Here is a 23,231-nt window from a genome sequence, read left to right on the forward strand (position 1 = left end):
AAATAGCAAGCATTTTTTAAACAGTCTGTTTCAGATATATGTTTTTGAAGTGGTTTTTTTCCTCAAATGTATGCTTTGGCCACAATTACAAGTATAGAACGAATCAACAACATTATTTGGCTATGAGTGAACAGATGAGCTTTTAAAAAGTGAGATTTTTCCTGGACAGTTACTTTAAGTTAGATGATAGAATGCTTATGAATGTTGACAGATGTTTTTGTCAGGTAATGGTGATGTAGACCTAAAAGGTGTTTTCAATTTGCAAAGTGGAAACAAATGCACCATGAAATCCTGAAATCTCATTTTGTGGACAGTGTCTCTGCCTTAGTTTTCTTTTCACTGATTTGATCTCCTATTGCCCCATTAACAATACATTAATTAAATGCCAAACAGATCATTACGAATGTATGCGTTTGTTTTTTATGACCATGTTTTTCTTTCTGCTTGCATTTATGTGTGTATTTTCTGTAAATCAGGGCTAATCTGTGAATGAGACATTGGTCTCAGTATGACTTCCTGATTAAATAAAGGTAAAAAGAAATAAAAGACTGCAGTTCGATGACTCATGGCAACTGATCATGATAACTGACGCAGCATTAAAGGCTTAAAGTCCATCTTAGGAAAATATGACCGTCACAGTTAGCATTTTTTGCTGACATTACAGATAAACCATAGTGATTGCAGAGCTGTGCTTCCCAAAGGACTGTGTTGGCAGAAATGTCTGTCCAGGCAGTGGGTAAAACAGGGACACTGACCACTAGAGCAGAATGTCAGGAAGTTTCAACAGCTCAAAATAACCTCAAAACCTCTGTACAACAGTTGAGTAACCGTGAACACATAAATAGCGCTGAAATTAACAGAATATCCTCATACATCTTTTAGAAAATATTTACATATTTCAAATATTTTTAAGAAAGACGAGAGCAGTGGAGCAGAGGTGATTGGCAGAGGGTGTTTCTGGGTATACTGCAGGGGTTTGTGGGCAAGTAGTCGGGATCCCTCCCCCCATGCAGGACATCAGGAGAGCGAGCAGGAGAGGACTGTTGGATTACAGACATATCCGTGGTCGACGTCATTAGAGGTATTTCATGGAAAGGTGGGTACTTGTTCGGTTACTATGATGCCAGGTGAGGGCGAAGGTACATGGCTAGACTACTATGGGATGCCCATTTTTACCCACTTTGTCACAGGATTTTGCCCCGAAGTCCACTCAAACCGAGAGTCTGTTCAAGACACTAAGGGTTGGTCTGAGTCAGTCTGAGTTAGTCCTCAGAGATGCCCTCCCAACGCAGGGCATGCTAGTTAGGATACGTACAAAAGTAAGGCTGTGGTGGGTTGACTGACAAGAGGAAAACTACCCCCATAATACAGTATATCAGAGCATAAAATAACTGAAGGTAAACCAGGATCAACGATTAAGAGAATTGTTACACATAGGAACAAATAAGAAAATGTGTGTATTTACAAATGCGTGCCTCCTCCATACTGTTCTCTGTTGGTAAGGAGTGTATTCAGAGAAAAACACAGCATATATAATCCCAACCGTGGTGGTACTGTAGTACTTGCTCCAGAACCTTCTCAGTGCTTTACAAACTTTGACAATAACCTAATCTTCAGGCAAACATTGAAGTATTCACAAACGCACACACACAATAAAATGTGACTTGACTTGTGTCATGAAGTGAACATAATGCTATCTAAAATATGACATGACACCTCGAGACCTTGGGACTATCTGCGCACAGCAGTTCTGAGATATTGAGCATAAAAGTTCACACATCTCAGAACTGTTTTGTAGTGAATTATTCTTTCTTAATTAACATTCATCACATTTGTTAAAGCGTTCCCCAAAATGGCAAATACACTATATCCTACAGAGAACTAGTAACATTGTTAAAGCTTAGCTCTGGATGAGTAAACTGATAATGTTCTGGTCTCTGACACAAGGTCAGTAAACTACTTGCTATTAAATCAATAAAATCTGGTAAGTTTATAATTTCAGTGAAATACCCCTTCCATGGAGGTTTTCGTATTGATATAGAACAAGACAAAAACAGTAATGCCTCTCCTAAGTGCCTAAAATATGCTCTACTGCACCTGTATTTATTAGTTTTTACCTTAAATTATGGCCATTGTTCTGAAAAAGTGGTGAGAAAAAAAATCGAATTGAAAAAGAGGACCAGAACCTATGATATAATAATCAAGAACTTGGGACTAGAAGGTTCTATCTGCAAAATATATTGTTTTTAGATGGAGTATTTTTCAAGTCCCAGATCTCAGAACTGTTTTGTGATGTCTTACTCTTTTATGACTCAATAAGTATATCAGCTTACATGCAATTATTTTTGATTGATAACCCAGCATTGTGATTGGATCGCAGATAGAACCTTAAAGTTAAAAAGGTGTTTGCGCAAATAGAACTTACAATTTATTCATTTTTTTTTTCATTACAAACTGGACCTCTCTCACATGTAAAGGACCACCAAAAGAGTAACTATCTGAATAACTCATTTTTGACCAAAATGTAAGATAGAATCTTACAGTCCCAAAGGTCCGGTCTTTCATTCAGGGATTTAAATGAAAAATGACCATACAAAAAGGCGTGGGACTTCATTGTTAGCAAACAAGCTAACCTTCAATCAGTCAGGGTATAAACAACAGAACTTGTGACTTTGGAGAAGTAACATGCTTTTGTTGTTTGAGAATGTAAATATTCAACTTAAGTTTGTTTTACTTTTGTTGTTTGTATTGTCATACAGAATCCATGTGAATAACTAGGCACTAGGGTTTTACCAAACAGTGGTTATGACAGGTTTCATACCATCATTATGATGGCATTATGTAACCTTTATGATACATTATGATGAGCGCCTATGACCAAAAAATCTAATCTTTCTTTATTCTACATGCTGGACAGATATGCTTACAATCAGGATCAATCGCCTGAGTGTACAAAACATTAGGAACACCTGCTCTTTCCATGACAGACTGACCAGGTGAAATCTATGATCCATTATTGATGTTACCTGTTAAATCCACTTCAAATCAGTGTAGATGAAGGGGAGGAGATGGGTTAGCGAATGATTTTTAAGTCTTGAGACAATTGAGATAAGGATTGTGTATATGTATGCCATTCCGAGGATGAATGGTCAAGACAAAATACTTAAGTGTCTTTGAACAGGGTTTGGTAGTAGGTGCCAGGCGCACCAGTCTGAGTGTGTCAAGAACTGCAACACCGCTGGGGTTTTCATGCTTAACAGTTTCCCGTCTGCATCAAGAATGGTCCACCACCCAAAGGACATCCAGCCAACTTGACAACTGTGGGAAGCATTGGAGTCAACATCGGCCAGCATCCCTGTGGAATACTTGACACCTTGTAGAGTCCATGCCGCAACAAATTGAGGCTATTCGGAGAGCAAAAGGGAGTGCAACTCAATACTAGGAAGGTGTTCCTAATGTTTTGTACACTCAGTGTATATTATACACACAACCTCTCAGTTACAGTGTCACCATCTTCATTTCATAGACACTCTGGACATAACATAGGCTTGTTTTAATAAGCATGACATACTTATGGAAATGGTTGCGTTTTGCATCTTACTGTTTTGAACAGTAAGGAGTTGGTTAGTAGTCTGTGTAATCCTTTAGCAGAGCATGAGCAACCCCACAGCTCACACTAACCCAGACTGGGAGGCAGCGCATTGGTCACCATCAGGCCCCGACTCTGCCCACATGCGTCTCTGAAGCCCCGATTTGTCCACTGTCCAATTTACTGAAACTTGATTCGCTGTGAGGATTAGAAAGCTGCATCTGCAGGGGCCACTGGCTGTTGAAGTGGAGCTTCTCTGAATCTGCAGGGTGGAAGCAGATTGACGGACCGCCCCTTCTTACCCTGGGCAGTGCCCTCCTTGCCTGGCACCGGTTGGCTGGGCAGAAGAGGTGGTGGGGGTGAGCGGGGTTGGAGCAGTTGAGGGATGTGGGGTCCTGGGAGCAAGGCAAACTCACCTGGGCACAGGTAGGGAATCAATCATTACAAGCCCACCACATGTAAGCTACTGTACACTGTCTCCATCACACACAATGAGAGAACAGGCACACACCTTGAAACTACGCTACAGGCCAGTTTCCATTCAAGCATTATGGGGAGCCAACAAGCCTCAAGCAGCAACACACACACACATATATCCTCTCGATCTCCTACCCGTCCTCTCACACACAAAACCTCTACTGCATCACACAGCAGTCAGTAACTGTATACTGGTTTGTGAGTAAGTCTGAGAATGAGAGGTGTGTAACTTCTACGCACGGGTGTGTGTGTTTCCACATCTGAGCAGCTCAGCACATGGAGATGGTGACGTTGATCCCCAGGTTGCCGTTGTCAGCAAACAGGTGAGCGATGGACGTGTCAAACACCAAACAGTCGCTGTTCATGATGGCAGCTGCCACACCGTCGTGGATGGAGCGGGGCGTGGCCTCCCAGGTGAGGCGCCGCCGGTTCCCGTTGAGCTCCAGGCGGTAGGCGAAGTTCTCGGCCTGCTTCCTCGTTCCGATGAGCAGCACCACGGCGAAGAACTGCTGGTGGCCCTCGTACTTCTCCTGCTTCTCCAGGACCAGCATGAAGTGGTGGCCGAAGCAGGACTGCATCATGACCCAGTCCACAGCCCCCGGCAGGTTGATGTCTGTGGCCAGGAAGACGATGTCCTCTCCCTGCAGGGTGGTGATGGACTTGTGGGCATGCATCAGGTGGGGCATGACGGCCTCCAGGGAGCCCTGCCACTTACAAGAAGCTCCGGGGCACGGGCATGTGTAGGGACGGAACTCACACACTTCCTCGTGTTCAGGCTTCTCACTGTGGTGGAGGGACAACAGGCAGCCGGCTGATGCGTACTGGAGGGGGGAGAGCGAGAGAGAGAATGACAATCGTTTACAATTTGGTTTTAGGTAGGTTGATTGATAACCTATTCTTGTTTATGACAATAAGCTTGAAGTGGAGTGGAGTTGAATGAGCCAAAGATGGGAGAGGAAAGATGGAATGGGAGAGGGAAAAGAAAAGATGACAAAAGGAGATGGGGGGGAAAAGAGGAAATGAAGGAATGATGTTGGTGGAGAGGGAACGAAAGAGGAACAAATTGAGAGAAAAAAAAAGTGGGGGAGGAGAGAGAAAAGAGAGAGGCAGGGAAAGAGTGCAAGAGAGAGGGAACAAAGACATGGAGGAGGGAGGGGGTGTGAGGGAGAGCATGTGAAGAGTAGTAGATAAAATGAGGAGGGTAGGGAGTGGGGGGAGGAGAAGAACATGATCAAGATAAATGTTAATCAAAAGACCCATGAGATTGTAATATCACCAATTACCATTCGCGAGACATTACTGTCCAACCAATGTCATGCATAGAAAACTAAGGCTACACAGATGAGGGAGACAAGGTTGAGTGTAAATGCCAGCTGTGAAAGTGTCAGGGTACGAGAGTGTGATGTGTACGTGTGTGGTGTGCGTGTTTGACGACGAAGCGGCTGCCTGTAGATGTTTATGTGTGCATGCTTATGAGCTGGTGTGAGGCATGCATGCTCTTTAAAGGAGGAGAGGCTCAGGTCAATCAAGAAGAGATGAATTGCATGGCTCCAGTACAGGGCTTTCTCCTTGATCATCTTCGACAGGGAATACCAATGAAGGTCATACTGGTATGCTCTCCCTCCCTCTCCTCCTCATACGGCTGCTTAATCTAGTTGAACAGCAGCAGCACCTCTCTAGACAAACCCTCTGGCACTACTACAGCTTCCAAACACATCAACGGAGATGTTAGGCAGGACAAATCTTAGAAGATTCGATGGTAATGAAACAATGTATGAAAACAATGCAATACAAGGCCATTCAACTAAATGAGACACATGACATCGTTAGCAGGGATGTTTTTAAAAGAAATGCACATACTGAATCATCAGCAGATAACAGTAAAGATAGAGTGTAGCAGGAGAGGAGAGACAGTATGTGAAGACATGTCATGTGCGTAGATCCTCCATTTCTGGGAATGCTGGGGAGGTATTGAATGGTTGGAGTAATAAGTGGATTTTCTAATGAAAGGTGCATAGAGGGGGCGGATTTGGCTGTTTGGCCTTGATAAGGCTGGAGGGAGAGGGCTTCTGCTGAACTAGAGCTGGACTCACGTCCTGAAGGGCTACAAACACAAGGACAGGAGATCCATTTGATGTCATTAAGGTGGATAACCTGGGATAGATAGACAACCTATTGTCTGATGGAAAACTTGAATTTGAATTTCCTTCAGGAAGGAATTGAAGCAAATGTCACAATATACCCACTCAGTTCTGTTAGATCAGTCATTACTCCAAGCAAGGTAGGAAGGAAGAAAGGATGCATTTTTCTAAGCATTCCAACAGGGCCTATGTGCTGTGTCCTCCTTTTAACCTGGGGTTGAAAGGATGGGAGCGTGTGAAGGAGGGGGACCGAGGGAGGATGTGGGGTGACATGGTGTGAGATATGCTTGTGTTTTGGCCCCAGTTAACCAGGGTTGTGGTCAATTCAGAATTGAAAATGACTCAAATTCCAATTAAATTATTGGATTTACATTTTAAATAGTAAACATGAATTAAAAGGAAATAGAATGCAATGAAATTCAAATGCCTCTTCTATATTAGGTGTAATCTATATAAATATACATCTTGTACATAAAACATGTCGTTATACACATGCATATAAAATATGGTTGACATTTTCCAGAATGCATTAGTAACCCTCAAATTATAATTGGCTATTCTAAGCACTAAGGGCAAAAGAGTATGAACATTGTTTCCATAGAAAAGTGATATATTCTTTGGTATCTGGAAGTGTGTCAAATACAATGAAAATCTCATGTTCTATGACAGAGTGGAATTTCTTTGAATTGCACTGAATTAAATTCTACTTCATGAACCTCAAATTCTACATCCTGTGGGGTGTGGCCAATCAAGTCAAATTTCAACTCATGAGTTGAATGGGAGTCAATTCAAAATTCTGAATTGAGCACAACCCTGCAGTTAACTGGCCTAGGGGGCAAGTTTTAATATTTGCCCCATTAAATATTAATCTATGTGGCAGATTAGAGGCTTCCCACTTGGTGTGATAGAACATAGCTATTGGACCCACTGGACCATTTGAGAGAATAGAAGCATGACCGACAAACCGTGCGTTATATATAGGGTAGCTGGGTAGTAAAACCATCAGGGGCCAGACACACACAACTGCAACTATTTGGGTTAGAAAATGTTGGTTAAAATCAAATACTGATTCCCCTGTCCATTAAACGTTTCCCAATTATTAACCTAACAATCTGGTTAAACGTCATTCCATTCGGATTTTCAAATGGGCCTACTTGCAGTCACGCAAATTCCTCTGTATCCTTTTTCATTCTCTCCCAGACCAAATATTTGTATAGAAGTCAGTCTGTTTCACTGGTTGAGTCCCTGGGGGAAGCTGATCCTCTTATCCACCTTTATTAATGAGTGATTGACAGGATTTGTTGCCGTAATCCTGTTGGCATGCCGTCTGTGATAAAGCTCACTCCCTCCTCTCCCCTCCTTGATGTGGGGTGTGTGTGCTAGGGGGTTGGGAGGGAGAAGGGGTAAATGAGGACCTCTGGTAGAGTGCCCCAATGTTGCCAATGAATTTAATTTAGGCAAATTGAATTGAAAAACCTTGTCCATCAAAATTGGTCACATTTCCTCAGAGCCACCAAAACATTAACACTCGCTAAACAACTGAGCAGTGCTCACTTTACATCTCATAGAATGTAGCATGTCCCTGCTCCATTTGGATCAAACCCCTTTGTTCTCCTCGTCATCTCTGAATACAATAACAGTGATTGTACACTGTGTCCTACCTCCATCTACTCCTTCTCCAGTGTGTGTGTGTGTGTGTGTCGGACCGGTCATAGCCCGGCCTCTCTCTGTGGGGTGCTACAGAGTCTCAGGGTTTTCATGTCAACTGCACTTCTCTACACTATCAATGACGTAGTGCACACACACACACAACCCCCTCGAAACTTATTCACCCACACAATTTTTTAAAATCAATTTAGCTCTCTAAACCAGGGAGTGAAAAACCAACTGGTTTGTTGGCAATCCCCTGACATTAACAAAAGCTGGTAAATTTGCCCAGTGGCGGTAAATGCTATTTTCTTCCTCCTCTCCCTCGTGCTTATTTTAATTAAACCTAATCTAGCCCGGGCCTGGGCTCTGGAGACCTGCTAAAGTCCTAACTAAAGCATTATCGTTCTAGTACTGGCTGGCTTGGGATGGGGCTGCATGGTGGGGGCGATATGGCGGAGGCTGGGGGATAGGGCTAGCAATAGGGATGGGACTGGTGCTGGGCAGATCGAGATGGGGCTGAGGCGGTGGGCTGAGGCTGGGTCTGGGGAGATGGGGATGGAGATAGGTCTACAAGGGTACGTGGGCTGGAACGGAGGCAGGGGGCAAGGTCTAGAACGGTGTTTCCCCAACTGGCGGGTGGTTGTATTTAAAAAAGAAAAAGGCCTGCGGCTGAATCTAGTTGATGATCCCTGGTCTAGAGAGATGGGGCTGGGTTCCTGCCAGGAAACGGGCCAAACCTTTGAAGAGGCACAAAGGTCAGCCCAGCCACTGGCTGCTGAATTAATGAACTTCCACATTTAAGTTGCAAATCATGTGCAGTGAGCTTGGCCAGCGAGGGGAGTCTGACTGGAGCTGCTGGTGAACGTTTCCTAGACTTACGTGTTCACGTTGAATCAAAACAGAAGTTCGATAAACCGCCTTGGCTTGTATCCCTCTGCTTTGACATTCTTAAATGTACATATATTTTCTAAAATTCTGTATGCTTCTTTGTTGGTCTTTGATGACAGCTTTTGACTTGAGAGTATTTCCATCGAAAAGGAACCATGAGGACCAACATGAAGTTCAAAGGAGCGTGTCGAAAAGCTAAAAGTTAATAGTTTTGGGGAGATTAAGGCATAGATAACATTTTCAACCATTTCCCATCTTAAAATGTAGGCATAATTAAAGGCTTTGATTTCTGGATAAACAGATGTAAAAAGGGTCTTGGAAAACATCTGCCAGAAAAAGTCTTAAAAAGGTATCAGAAATACATCAAAAACACAATAATGTTGACGTAAAGACCCCTGCCAACTAACATCAACACATATTTCGTTTTGGAAAAGCCGTTTACCTTCTATTAGTTAATGAAATACTCTGCCTTGTCTCAGGATGGTAAGTTGGTGGTTGAAGATATCCCTCTAGTGGTGTGGGTGCTGTTCTTTGGCAAAGTGGGTGGGGTTATATCCTGCCTGTTTGGCCCTGTCCGGGGTTATCATCGGATGGGGCCACAGTGTCTCCTGACTCCAGTATTTATGCTGCAGTAGTTTGTGTCGGGGGGCTAGGGTCAGTCTGTTATATTTTGAGTATTTCTCCTGTCTTATCAAATCAAATTTTATTTGTCACATACACATGGTTAGCAGATGTTAATGCGAGTGTAGCGAAATACTTGTGCTTCTAGTTCCGACAATGCAGTAATAACCAACGAGTAATCTAACCTAACAATTCCACAACTACTACCTTATACACACAAGTGTAAAGGGATAAAGAATATGTACATAAAGACATATGAATGAGTGATGGTACAGAACGGCATAGGCAAGATGCAGTAGATGGTATAGAGAACAGTATATACATATGATATGAGTAATGTAGGGTATATAAACAAAGTGGCATAGTTTTATGTGGCTAGTGATACATGTATTACATAAAGATGGAAAGATGCAGTAGATGATAGAGTACAGTATATACATATACATATGAGATGAGTAATGTATGTAAACATTATATTAAGCGGCATTGTTTAAAGTGGCTAGTGATACATTTTTACATAAATTTCCATCAATTCCCATTATTAAAGTGGCTGGAGTTGAGTCAGTATGTTGGCAGCAGCCACTAAATGTTAGTGGTGGCTGTTTAACAGTCTGATGGCCTTGAGATAGAAGCTGTTTTCCAGTCTCTCGGTCCCTGCTTTGATGCACCTGTACTGACCTCGCCTTCTGGATGATAGCGGGGTGAACAGGCAGTGGCTTGGGTGGTTGTTGTCCTTGATGATCTTTATGGCCTTCCTGTGACATCGGGTGGTGTAGGTGTCCTGGAGGGCAGGTAGTTTGCCCCCAGTGATGCGTTGTGCAGACCTCACTACCCTCTGGAGAGCCTTACGGTTGTGGGCGGAGTAGTTGCAGTACCAGGCGGTGATACAGCCCGACAGGATGCTCTCGATTGTGCATCTGTAGAAGTTTGTGAGTGCTTTTGGTGACAAGCCAAATTTCTTCAGCCTCCTGAGGTTGAAGAGGCGCTGTTGCGCTTTCTTCACCACGCTGTCTGTGTGGGTGGACCATTTTAGTTTGTCCGTGATGTGTACGCCGAGGAACTTAAAACTTACTACCCTCTCCACTACTGTCCCGTTGATGTGGATAGGGGGGTGCTCCCTCTGCTGTTTCCTGAAGTCCACAATCAACTCCTTTGTTTTGTTGACGTTGAGTGTGAGGTTATTTTCCTGACACCACACTCCGAGGGCCCTCACCTCCTCCCTGTAGGCCGTCTCGTCGTTGTTGGTAATCAAGCCTACCACTGTAGTGTCGTCCACAAACTTGATGATTGAGTTGGAGGCGTGCATGGCCACGCAGCCGTGGGCGAACAGGGAGTACAGGAGAGGGCTGAGAACGCACCCTTGTGGGGCCCCAGTGTTGAGGATCAGCGGGGTGGAGATGTTGTTACCTACCCTCACCACCTGGGGGGCGGCCCGTCAGGAAGTCCAGTACCCAGTTGCACAGGGCGGGGTCGAGACCCAAGGTCTCGAGCTTGATGACGAGTTTGGAGGGTACTATGGTGTTAAATGCTGAGCTGTAGTCGATGAACAGCATTCTCACATAGGTATTCCTCTTGTCCAGATGGGTTAGGGCAGTGTGCAGTGTGGTTGCGATTGCGTCATCTGTGGACCTATTGGGTCGGTAAGCAAATTGGAGTGGGTCTAGGGTGTCAGGTAGGGTGGAGGTGATATGGTCCTTGACTAGTCTCTCAAAGCACTTCATGATGACGGAAGTGAGTGCTACGGGGCGGTAGTCGTTTAGCTCAGTTACCTTAGCTTTCTTGGGAACAGGAGCAATGGTGGCCCTCTTGAAGCATGTGGGAACAGCATACTGGGATAAGGATTGATTGAATATGTCCGTAAACACACCAGCCAGCTGGTCTGAGGACACGGCTGGGAATGCCGTCTGGGCCTGCAGCCTTGCGAGGGTTAACGCGTTTAAATGTTTTACTCACCTCGGCTGCAGTGAAGAAGAGCCCGCAGGTTTTGGTAGCGGGCCGTGTCAGTGGCACTGTATTGTCCTCAAAGCGAGCAAAGAAGTTGTTTAGTCTGTCTGGGAGCAAGACATCCTGGTCTGCGACGGGGCTGGTTTTCTTTTTGTAATCCGTGATTGACTGCAGACCCTGCCACATACCTCGTGTCTGAGCTGTTGAATTGCGACTCTACTTTGTCTCTATACTGGCACTTAGCTTGTTTGATTGCCTTGCAGAGGGAATAGCTACATTGTTTGTATATGGTCATGTTTCCGGTCACCTTGCCCTGGTTAAAAGCAGTGGTTCGCGCTTTCAGTTTCGCGCGAATGCTGCCATCAATCCACGGGTTCTGGTTTGGGAATGTTTTAATCGTTGCTGTGGGTATAACGTCTCCGATGCACTTTCTAATGAACTCGCTCACCGAATCAGCGTATTTGTCAATGTTTTTGTTGGACGCAATGCGGAACATATCCCAATCCACGTGATCGAAGCAGTCTTGAAGCGTGGAATCAGATTGGTCGGACCAGCGTTGAACAGACCTGAGCGCGGGAGCTTCTTGTTTTAATTTCTGTTTGTAGGCTGGAAGCAACAAAATTGAGTCGTGGTCAGCTTTTCCAAAAGGAGGGCGGGGGAGGGCCTTCTATGCGTCGCGGATTTAGAATAACAATGATCCAGGGTTTTACCAGCCCTGGATCGCTGTCCCGTGTGAATTTAAGTATGCTCTCTCTAATTCTCTCTTTCTTTCTTTCTCTCTCTCGGAGGACCTGAGCCCTAGGACCATACCTCAGGACTACCTGGCATGATGACTCCTTGTTGTCCCCAGTCCACCTGGCCGTGCTGCTGCTCCAGTTTCAACTGTTCTGCCTATGGAACCCTGACCTGTTCACTGTGATTACGATTATTTGACCATGCTGGTCATTTATGAACATTTTAACATCTTGGCCATGTTCTGTTATAATCTCCACCCGCACAGCCAGAAGAGGACTGGCCACCCCTCATAGCCTGGTTCCTCTAGGTTTCTTCCTAGCCACTGTGCTTCTACACCTGCGCTGTTTGGGGTTTTAGGCTGGGTTTCTGTACAGCACCTTGATATATCAGCTGATGTAAGAAGGACTATGTAAATACATTTGATATATTGCCTTGTAATTCCATTAACAAAACCCACCACATATCTAAGATATTTTCTAATCTCTCTACCTCATGAGGGAGGATAATGAAAGTTCACAGAATTAACAAGTAATGGTTGTCCTGCCAATAAATTGGTGATTCTACTGATATACATTGTTTATTAAGTGATTAAAACTTGTAATTCCGTTACCAATTTACCAACAAAATAAATATCACTAACGCCATTACTGCAACTGAATTGGCTGCAATGGGAAATCATAAGACACAAACCCACTGTTGGGCCACCTTCTACCGTCTTTTCACTGGCATACTGTTATGGTCAGCTCATAACTGTTTTCTTTGTCTTTGTTGGTTAAACCAAAAGTGTTAAAACAGTCAGTCTCGACAACTCTGCCTCTCTCTCCAGTTAAATGTCACCTCTCCCAGTTCTTACTGACACCTACCCACGAGCCCCCTCTTTCCATTTACTGTAACCAGCATCCTCACCCACTGAGCACCGACCGACACTGAAAGTCCATGGCCATTGAAAAGTAGTTGAAATTTGGTCAGTCTACCCTGACCTTGATGTTAATGGATTGTACCAAATCTGAACCTATCATAGACGAATGTTTCACAAGTTTGGATATCACAGTACAGTTAAGTGAGTAGAGCACAGTACTGAGTACAGTACAGCAACTTACTGTACAGTGAGTAGAGCACAGTAGAGTAAAGTAAAATACAATAAAGTAAAGTAAAGTACAGTTATTGTACTGTACTCTGTGTTCTGCAATGTCCAATTATGCATTTCTGTGTAGTACACATCAGGGACCCATGATTTAATTCCATTAGCAGGTGTAAATCCACTTCACTTACCATAGTTCAATAGCCAAAATATATTTTTTCAAACTCAAAGTGCCATGTCATAGCAGACACCGTATTCTTTCTGCAGACATCTTTGAATCTTAAGTCGAAGCAGATATTTAAGAGTTTTTTGGAAACCACGGTCGCATATAAAACTGAAGGGAGATTCCGTTACCAAAGTTTACATTTGCAAAGTTCAAACACAAAATCAATTTTTTCAAATGTTTCAGTGTAAACTGTTAAGTAGTCCTTGTGCATAGAGTTGTATGGTTTGTTAAACTTTGAAATCAATGGTGTTTTTTTGGAATACATTTTAAAGTGAAAAAACAGAGTCCATGATTCTCTCTCTTAAATTCTGTCCAACACAGCCAACCTCAATTATAAGCTGGTCAGCAATCAATTAACACATGACATGTAACCATCTCAAATTTGAGAAGATGAATAAAAACACCCAGTTGTGTGACCATTAACTGTGAGGGCATTGCTAGAAAATTCATTTACTGACAACCTCCTGAAGCAGCAGTAAAACACTGCCAACCCCACCTCAATTCAGCTGAGAGACCCAGCTTCTCTCCCACCACTACCTCTTGAGATGACCAACTCAAAGTACGCAAACTACCTCACTGGCTGTGCAGGAGTGGAACGGTCAGGCCTGTTCTAACAGTTACAAGTTGTTAGCTACACTGAATATTTGAACAGCTTCTCAGACTAAGACAACATTCGCCTGGGCAACTTCCTCACTGCTTTGCCGGGCTGGGTTGGTATCGACTGACTGGATGAGGCACTTTGGAAGCACTCCTTATGAGGTAGAGAGTGTTTTGTCCTCCCTCCAGGATGTGTTCCATCAGTCCTGCTAAGTGGCTACTCTTCACAAGGCAGCAGGGCTTGCTGGGAGACCTGGTCCAGAGACTACAAGGTACCTGGGTTAATGGGTCTCAGACTAACCTGATGGAAGACTTTACAGATCAGTCAATTAGAGAGTCTGGGATCACAGCCCTGGAGTAGTGTACATTAGTGCAATTTTAATCGTTGTGCTCAAAAACATAACTATAAACTAGAGGTTGACCGATTATGATTTTTCAACGCCGATATCGATTATTGGAGTACCAAAAAAAGCCAATATTGATTAAATCAGCCAATTGATTGATTGATATATTTGTAATATTGACAATTACAACAATACTGAATGAACACTTATTTTAACTTAATATAATACATAAATAAAATCAATTTAGTCTCACATAAATAATGAAACGTTCAATTTGGTTTAAATAATGCAAAAACAAAAGTGCAATATGTGCCATGTAAAACAGCTAACGTTTCATTTCCTTGCTCAGAACATGAGAACATATGAAGCTGGTGGTTCCTTTGAACATGAGTCTTCAATATTCCCAGTTAAGAAGTTTTAAGTTGTAGTTTTTATAGGAATTATAGGACTATTTCTCTCTATATCATTTGTATTTCATATACCTTTGACTATTGGATGTTCTTATAGGCACTATAGTATTGCCAGCCTAATCTCGGGAGTTGATAGGCTTCAAGTCATAAACAGCGCTGTGCTTTAAGCATTGCAAAGAGCTGCTGGCAAATGCAGGAAAGTGCTGTTTGAATGAATGCTTATGAGCCTGCTACTACCTACCACCGCTCAGTCAGACTGCTCTATCAAATCATAGACTTAATTATAATATAATAAACACACAGAAATATGAGCCGTAGGTCACTAATATGGTCAAACCCGGAAACTATAATTTCGAAAACATAACATTTATTCTTTCAGTGAAATACGGAACCGTTCCGTATTTTATTGAACGGGTTGCAACCCTAAGTCTAAATATTGCTATTACATTGCACAACCTTCAATGTTCTGTCATAATTATGTCAAATTCTGGCAAATTATTTACAGTCTTTGTCAGGAAGAAATGGTCTTCACACAGTTCACAACGAGCCAGGCGGCCCAAACTGCTGCATATACCCTGACTCTGCTGGCACTGAACGCAAGAGAACACAATTTCCCTCGTTAATATTGCCTGCTAACATGAAACTTTTAACTAAATATGCAGGTTTTAAAAAATATATACTGTGCATTGATTTTAAGAAAGGCATTGATGTTTATGGTTAGGTTCATTGGTGCTACGATTGTGCTTTTTTCACGAATGCGCTTTGTTAAATCATCCTCCGTTTGGCGTAGTAGGCTGCGATTCGATTATAAATTAACAGACACCGCATTGATTATATGCAACGCAGGACAAGCTAGTTAAACTAGTAATATCATCAATCATGTGTAGTTAACTAATGATTATGTTAAGATTGATTGTTTTTTATAAAGGTAAGTTTAATGCTAGCTAGCAACTTACCTTGGCTCCTTGCTGCACTCGCGTAATAGGTGGTCAGCCTGCCACGCAGTCTCATCGTGGATTGCAATGTAATCGGCGTCCAAAAATACAGATTACCAATTGTTATGAAAACTTGAAATCGGCCCTGCCGATTAAATCGGTCGACCTCGACTATAAACGGAACGATTTATTTCATATTGACGTTGACAGAGCAGATTGGAGAAAATGAGATGGGTGTGAGATGGTTGTACAGATACTGTAAATGTGTGTGTGTGTTGTCTAGGCAGATCCCCTGAGACAGAGCCCTGGGGAGGAGTGATGGTGGTGCTGAGGGGACTTAACTCCTTGGAGCCTGACTGCATCATTAACCGCCAGACTCAGAACACAAACCCTGCAAGCTAGTCTCCATCCTGCAGCTCTCTCTCTTCTCCACGGATGGTTGGAATGTCCCACGAGACAGAGAGAGGGAGGGTAAATAATGATCAAAAGGGAGAGAGAAGATGGATGATGTAAACAAAAAAAGGAGAGGGAGAGTGGCGAGCTCAAGAGAAGTGTGAGGAGGGTGGCGAGCTCAAGAGAAGTGTGAGGAGGGTGGCGAGCTCAAGAGAAGTGTGAGGAGGGTGGCGAGCTCAAGAGAAGTGTGAGGAGGGTGGCGAGCTCAAGAGAAGTGTGAGGGTGGCGAGCTCAAGAGAAGTGTGAGGAGGGTGGCGAGCTCAAGAGAAGTGTGAGGAGGGTGGCGAGCTCAAGAGAAGTGTGAGGAGGGTGGCGAGATCAAGAGAAGTGTGAGGAGGGTGGCGAGATCAAGAGAAGTGTGAGGAGGGTGGCGAGATCAAGAGAATAGCAAAGTGGATGTAGACGTTCCCTAAAAAAAAAATCCCACTGAGCAAATTTCAGGTCTACTGAGCGCAAACTTGAACGTTGTGAAAATTCTGTACAACTTCCAGTGCGTGTTTACTGTGAACACTGAGGCTATACCCGCTTTAAAGTTAGTTTTAACAGTGGCCAAGTAGGCTACTGTGGCTATTTGATCATAATGTAGGCTTAACAGAGTGGTCTACCATCATCAATGGAGAAAATGCATCCCAAATGGAAATAGCTTACAGTAACAGCCAAAGTGTGGTGTTTATTGTAGGCCTACATTCCATGAGACGTTTGAACAAAACCATGCAGAGCTTGACATGAACCTGTTTATCTACTTGTCCTTCAGACAAGGTGAGTGAAAATGTTGTTTAATGCAAGAAACCACTTTACAAAATAAAATGCATTAGTATTCCCATACCATTATTATATAGAATCAGACAAATGATGCTACCCTCTACCTATTTAGCTTATTCAAGTCCATCTCAAAATACAACACGGCCCCTTTACCTGACTTGATTTTCAAAGATAGAAATGTACACGTTTTGTGCTCTTGTAGGAAGCAATCAGTACAAATGATCTATAACTGGGCTAATATCTCACACGTGACTACATGCAGCTCTCGCTTTGATCTCAAAACAAGCACATCTACTCATGACCGCTCATGCTGTAAACACAGTCCAGTTCAAAGTAAATGGCACAGATTAATATATGGCAATGGTCCATTAGCATAGGCCTACTGCAGCTCTGATTGGTTATCCTGCACCGGTCTGTGTAGAATCCTACTCCGATGCATTCTGCCTACAACAAAATATCTTGCATATTTAGTTTTGCATACTCAGTCTTGCATAGTTTGTTTTGTTTTGGTATGTTGCATTGAAAGTGGATAATATTGCGCTGATTGATCACAATTCCCACAGTAAAAGGAAATGTTGATAGTGTTAACTTGACGCTAGGGGTCAGATTTTTTATTTTTATTTTTTTAAATAACGTTCCCAAGGTAAACGGACTATTTCTCAGGTCCAGATCGTAGAATATGCATATAATTTACAGATTAGGATAGAAAACACTCCAAAGTTTCCAAAACTGTCAATATTGTCTGTGAGTATAACAAAACTGATTCTGCAGGCGAAAACCTGAGGAAATCTAACCCGGAAGTGATTTATTTTATTTTTTATCTGTTTCCTTGCCCGTCTTTCTTCCATTTAAAGTACCAACATTCCATTCTTCCATCCTTTTCCAATGGCTTCCTCAGGCTGTGACCAGGCTTTAGACATAGTCTCAGGCTTTTATTTTGAAAAATGAGCAAATTTTTCAAAACTAGTCAGGTGTCCCTTGATTAGTTCCTGCGCGCGAGAGGGGTAGCTCTCCATTTTCTTTCTCTCTTTTATTGAATAGGTTACGGTCCAGTTGAAATATTATCGATTATGATTGTTAAAAACATTTGACATGTTTCTAAGAACATTACGGATACTTTTTGGAATTTTCGTCGAACGGAACGAGGCTGTAGTTTTCTGAACATAACGCGCAACCCAAATGGCATTTTTTTTTTATAAAAGTAATATTTATCGAACAAAAATAACATTTATTGTGTAACTGGGAGTCTCGTGAGAGCAAACATCTGAAGATTATCAAAGGTAAGCGATTAATTTTATTGCTTTTGACTTTTGTGACCAAGCTAATTTGGGGCTAGCTGTTCTAGCATTGATTGAAACACTCACAAAAGCTTGGATTGCTTTCGCTGCAAAGCATATTTTCAAAATCTGACACGATAGGTGGATTAACAACAAGCTACGCTGTGTTTTGGTATATTTCACTTGTGATTGCATGATTATATATATTTCTAGTAATATTTTGCGCCCTGCAATTCAGCGGTTGTTTAGGAAAATGATCCCGCTAAAGGGATCCGTAGCGCAGAGAGGTTAACTAACATGGAAAACTCTAGAAAGTTGAGTGAAGTTCAAGCTCATGTTTCTCTGCGGAAGCTGGAATTTCTTCTGCGCGCAGCTTCGAGGGAACATTGGATGTAGAGGTAGACAGAGAGAAAAACAGAGGGAAAGGAAAAAACAATGGTGAACTGTAGAAGAAAAGCAAGAAGCTGGTGAGGAATAGAAAGAGAGCAGGTGTGGTCCTCTCCTGTAGTTCCAGTGAGAGGCAGTGACCTCATGGTTCTCTGCCTGGGAAGCGTGATGAGGTCATAATGACAGACTACTGAACAGAGTACCCAGAGGCTCATGTGTCCCGAACAGTCATCCAGCTGCCAGACCAGGGGTGTTTGATTACCCTCTTGCCCAGGGAATGGGTCACAGAGGGTCGTCTGCATCCTCTCCATCTCCCCCCACCCCTCCAACCCCAGCCATTACACCCACCACCTCCTCTCCATTCCTCTGCCCACACTAGGATCAATAGCAATCTGGCTAAAAGTTTGGGATAAGATTGGCCGGCAGTGAGAGACTGTCTAGTAATTGGGTTAGAGGCATCAAATTTCCCGGATTGAACACCACACGTTCCATTACCTGTTCTTCTTATCCAATTGTTTTTCCTTCAGTCACACTCTTTCCCTGGCTGCAATAGCAGGCTTCAACATGAGATATAGCAACATTGTTTTGATGCCATGGTGAGAGGAGAGCGCTTCTAATTTTAGTACAAGACTTTCCTTCATCTGCTGCTAAATATTCAACATCATGCAAAACAGAGGCAAGAATTTCATCAAACGAGTTACATTGTGGTGGTAAAAACGGCTCTGGGCATAACTACCCTCACATCAGCAGCAAGACCCCCAATGACAAGCATCACACAAACTCTTCAAAAGAATACAGAACCCTCTGAGGGGATAGACACCTAAAAGACAGGGTTTATAAATTATTAATTGCTCTTTTAGCAGTATCTAGCTGATCTAAAGTGTCATGTAAAAATTCTAGGTTTAAACTGTCTGAAAGGTTGCTGAGTAAATGAAGGTACTCACCTTGCTCCCCTGTTGAGGATTGGTGCGGCAGATGGGTCGAGTCGTGCCCCCCACCGCAACCCTGACTTCTGACCCCAGCCCAGCCCCTGTCGTGACCCCCGTGCTGACCCCGTGATGGCGGTGCCACCCCAGGAGGCAGCGCCACTGAGCCATCTCCCTCAGGAGAGGCAGGCAGGATGCAGGGCACAGCATGACGTGTGAGAATGGACACACACACACCCTGTCTGACACACTATCCCTCAACCAATTTCACGCACCACTGAGTCTTTACTATACTCCCCCCACGAGACCTATCAATGGCCGTGCTCTTCCTTCACAAGCGGATCCAATCCAAATCTCAATTCCTGTATACCAAAGTCCTGCTGAATTCACAGTCTCAAGTAGTTTAGGGGCTAAATCCCTTCTGCACTCTAAGGATAGAATACCTCTCCGGCTCAACCATAAGCCAGGTAAGAGAGATGAGGAGGCTCCACAACTGGCCTGCTGGCTACATAAAGCAATCTGAGTATCAGTCCCCAAAGCACACTGCTGTAATGTAACGGCAGCCTGAGGTATAAGGAGAGCTGCCTGCCTAACTGACTGCTCTAATGGTGCAGTAACGGCTGAAAATACACAAAGTCCCTAATATCGGTTTCACACAGTCAATGGTATGCATGTCTCTCTAAGTGTGAATGAATGGGTGTGTGTCTGTCCGGTCCACAGTCACACTAAGTTACCTCTAGCACTAATCCTGCCACCAGCCAAGCTCAGCTCACATTTATTGTGCCTCTGACTGAACACACTGAAATCAGCCCACTGTTTCTCTCCCGCCAGGCAGCCTAAACAAAGCCACGAGGAGCTCCGAACCTCTCTGCTGTGGAGGAATTCAGCCGCTTCTCTTCTCTCTCTCTCACACAAACACAGTCTGATGCTCAGCACACAGCAGCATAGAGCCCAGCTGACTAGCTACCTCACCGTCCATCCTCTACCCAGAGAGAACATTCAGTACCGCCATTGTATGACTTCAGCCAGACTCAGGCATGTGCTGTATCAGCCACACAGCTAAACACTAGCAAGCATCTCTAGAGAAGATGAACAGACCAATGGACATGGAGGGTAACAGCTGTCTCTCACTCGTTCCAGCGCTCCCCCTTTCCTGCTCCCTCCCTTCCTGGCGGTCTCCTGCAGCAGTCAAATGCAAACAACTCTCAATGACAGCTCCTCCTCGATGGCTTACCGAGCTAAACACACGACCAACAGCAGAATAGTGGCTGTCACACACAGCAAACGCTCCTACTGAATCACCTGAAGCTGGACACAGGAATGCCTGCATTACACACACACACTCTGCTGCGCTCTCCTTTCAGCTCAGCGCGGTGACAGACAAGGTTCCGCGCAAAAACATTCCCCCATCGAACAACTGCAGCACACACACGAATGGAGGAGGCGGGGAGACAGACTGCCAGTGGGGGGGGGGTTCACTGTATTCGTCACAGCAGCATCCCTCCCTCTGCATATTAGGATACATCCTCAGTGTAAATCAGTTTATACTCCAGAGTTTGTTTACTGGATTTCCATTGAATGTTGTATATGTTGACTATGTGTCTATTCAGTTTGTACATTGTCTATGTCAACAACCCCCTGGCCTTCCTCTCCCATGTTTTTCTTTGTCCCTCTCTTTTTCCCTGTGCCCCTGTAGGACAGACTGTTCGGACTCCAGAGCAGACTCACCATCCTCTGGCCTTTTTCTTGCAGATTGTGTGTGTGTATGTGTGTGTGTGTGGGGGGGAGCTGGTTTCATTGATTCTGGCAGGTAGCTGATCGAAGAGCAGCTGGCCTTGGCCGACTGACTTTCCATTTCCCCAGCATCGTTTCCATGGTGTCCCCCCTATCCAAGGTCAGCCTCTAATACCTCCCTCAATGGGATGTGGATGAGAAGCCAGAGGTACATGTATGCGTGTACACTTGTGTCTGGAGGCTAGGACACACCTCAGTCTAAAAACAAGACAACAGATTCAGCAGCAGGTCCTGCCAGAGGAGAGAAGTTCTGCTAATGCAATGCCTTCAGAACACCCACCACCGCCAAGTTTATAAACAAGCGGTATGACAGTAGGCACACATACATAGTGTGTGCAAACGCACACAATCATAAAGACACCGAAATGCATATGGATAGATGTGCAGACACAGACAACCACACGACACCCCTACATAAGCTGCATAGCTAACTGTCAGCATCCCTGCAATGTACAGTAGTGGCCAAAAGTTGAAAATGACACAAATATTAATTTTCACAAAGTCTGCTGCCTCAGTTTGTATGATGGCAATTTGCATATACTCCAGAATGTTATGAAGAGTGATCAGATGAATTGCAAAAAGTTCCACTGCATTTCAGCCATGCCACAAAAGTACCAGCTGACATCATGTCAGTGATTCTCTCATTAACACAGGTGTGAGTGTTGACAAGGACAAGGCTGGAGATCACTCTGTCATGCTGATTGAAGCTTCCAGTTTGTTATTCGAAATCAAAAGGAAGGTGGTGCTTGGAATATTGTTGTTCCTCTGTCAATCACGGTTACCTGTAAGGAAACACGTGCCGTCATCATTGCTTTGCACAAAAAGGGCTTCACAGGCAAGGATATTGCTGCCAGTAAGATTGCACATAAATCAACCATTTATCAGATCATCAAGAACTTCAAGGAGAACGGTTCAATTGTTGTGAAGAAGGCTTCAGGGCACCCAAGAAAGTCCAGCAAGCGCCAGGACCGTCTCCTAAAGTTGATTCAGCAGCGGGATCGGGGCACCACCAGTACAGAGCTTGCTCAGGAATGGCAGCAGGCAGGTGTGAGTGCATCTGCACGCACAGTGAGGCGAAGACTTTTGGAGGATGGCCTGGTGTCAAGAAGGGCAGCAAAGAAGCCACTTCTCTCCAGGAAAAACATCAGGGACAGACTGATATTCTGCAAAAGGTACAGGGATTGGACTGCTGAGGACTGGGGTAAAGTCATTTTCTCTGATGAATCCCCTTTCCGATTGTTTGGGGCATCCGGAGAAAAGCTTATCCGGAGAAGACAAGGTGAGCGCTACCATCAGTCCTGTGTCATGCCATCAGTAAAGCATCCTGATACCATTTATGTGCGGGGATGTTTCTCAGTCAAGGGAGTGGGCTCACTCAAAATCTTGCCTAAGAGCACAGCCATGAATAAAGAATGGTACCAACACATTCTCTGAGAGCAACTTCTCCCAACCATCCAGGAACAGTTTGGTGACGAACAATGCATTTTCCAGCATGATGGAGCACCTTGCTACAGGGCAAAAGTGATAACTAAGTGGCTCAGGGAACAAAACATCAATATTTTGGGTCCGTGGCCAGGAAACTCCCCAGACCTTAATCCCATTGAGAACTTGTGGTCAATCCTCAAGAGGCAGGTGGACAAACAAAAACCCACAAATTCTGACAAACTCCAAGCATTGATTATGCAAGAATGGGCTACCATCAGTCAGGATGTGGCCTAGAAGTTAATTGACAGCATGCCAGGGCAGATTGCAGAGGTCTTGAAAAAGAAGGGTCAACACTGCAAATATTGACTCTTTGCATCAACTTCATGTAATTGTCAATAAAAGCCTTTGACACTTATGAAATGCTTGTAATTATACTTCAGTATTCCATAGTAACATCTGACAAAAATATCTAAAGACACTGAAGCAGCAAACTTTGTGGAAATCAATATTTGTGTCATTCTCAAAACTTTTGGCCACGACTGTACATGGCTGAATATGTATAGTGTTAG

The 23,231-nt window shown here is 43.8% G+C and overlaps 1 protein-coding gene across 1 annotated transcript in view; it reads right to left on the reverse strand.

The window, feature by feature from the left end:
- Nucleotides 1-765: 765 nt before the first annotated feature.
- The window catches only part of LOC120045156 (E3 ubiquitin-protein ligase Siah2), a 29,576-nt gene continuing 7,110 nt past the window's right edge, over nt 766-23,231 (reverse strand). Inside the window, exons 2-3 of the mRNA XM_038990084.1 lie at nt 4,307-4,887; nt 766-4,005 (exon numbers count right to left, since the gene is read on the reverse strand). Of these exons, the coding sequence (XP_038846012.1) occupies nt 4,336-4,887 (552 nt within the window). The 3' untranslated portion in view covers nt 766-4,005; nt 4,307-4,335. The remainder of the gene's footprint in view (nt 4,006-4,306; nt 4,888-23,231) is intronic.

This window comes from Salvelinus namaycush, chromosome 3 (assembly GCF_016432855.1).
Source record: "Salvelinus namaycush isolate Seneca chromosome 3, SaNama_1.0, whole genome shotgun sequence".
Lineage (NCBI taxonomy): Eukaryota > Metazoa > Chordata > Actinopteri > Salmoniformes > Salmonidae > Salvelinus > Salvelinus namaycush.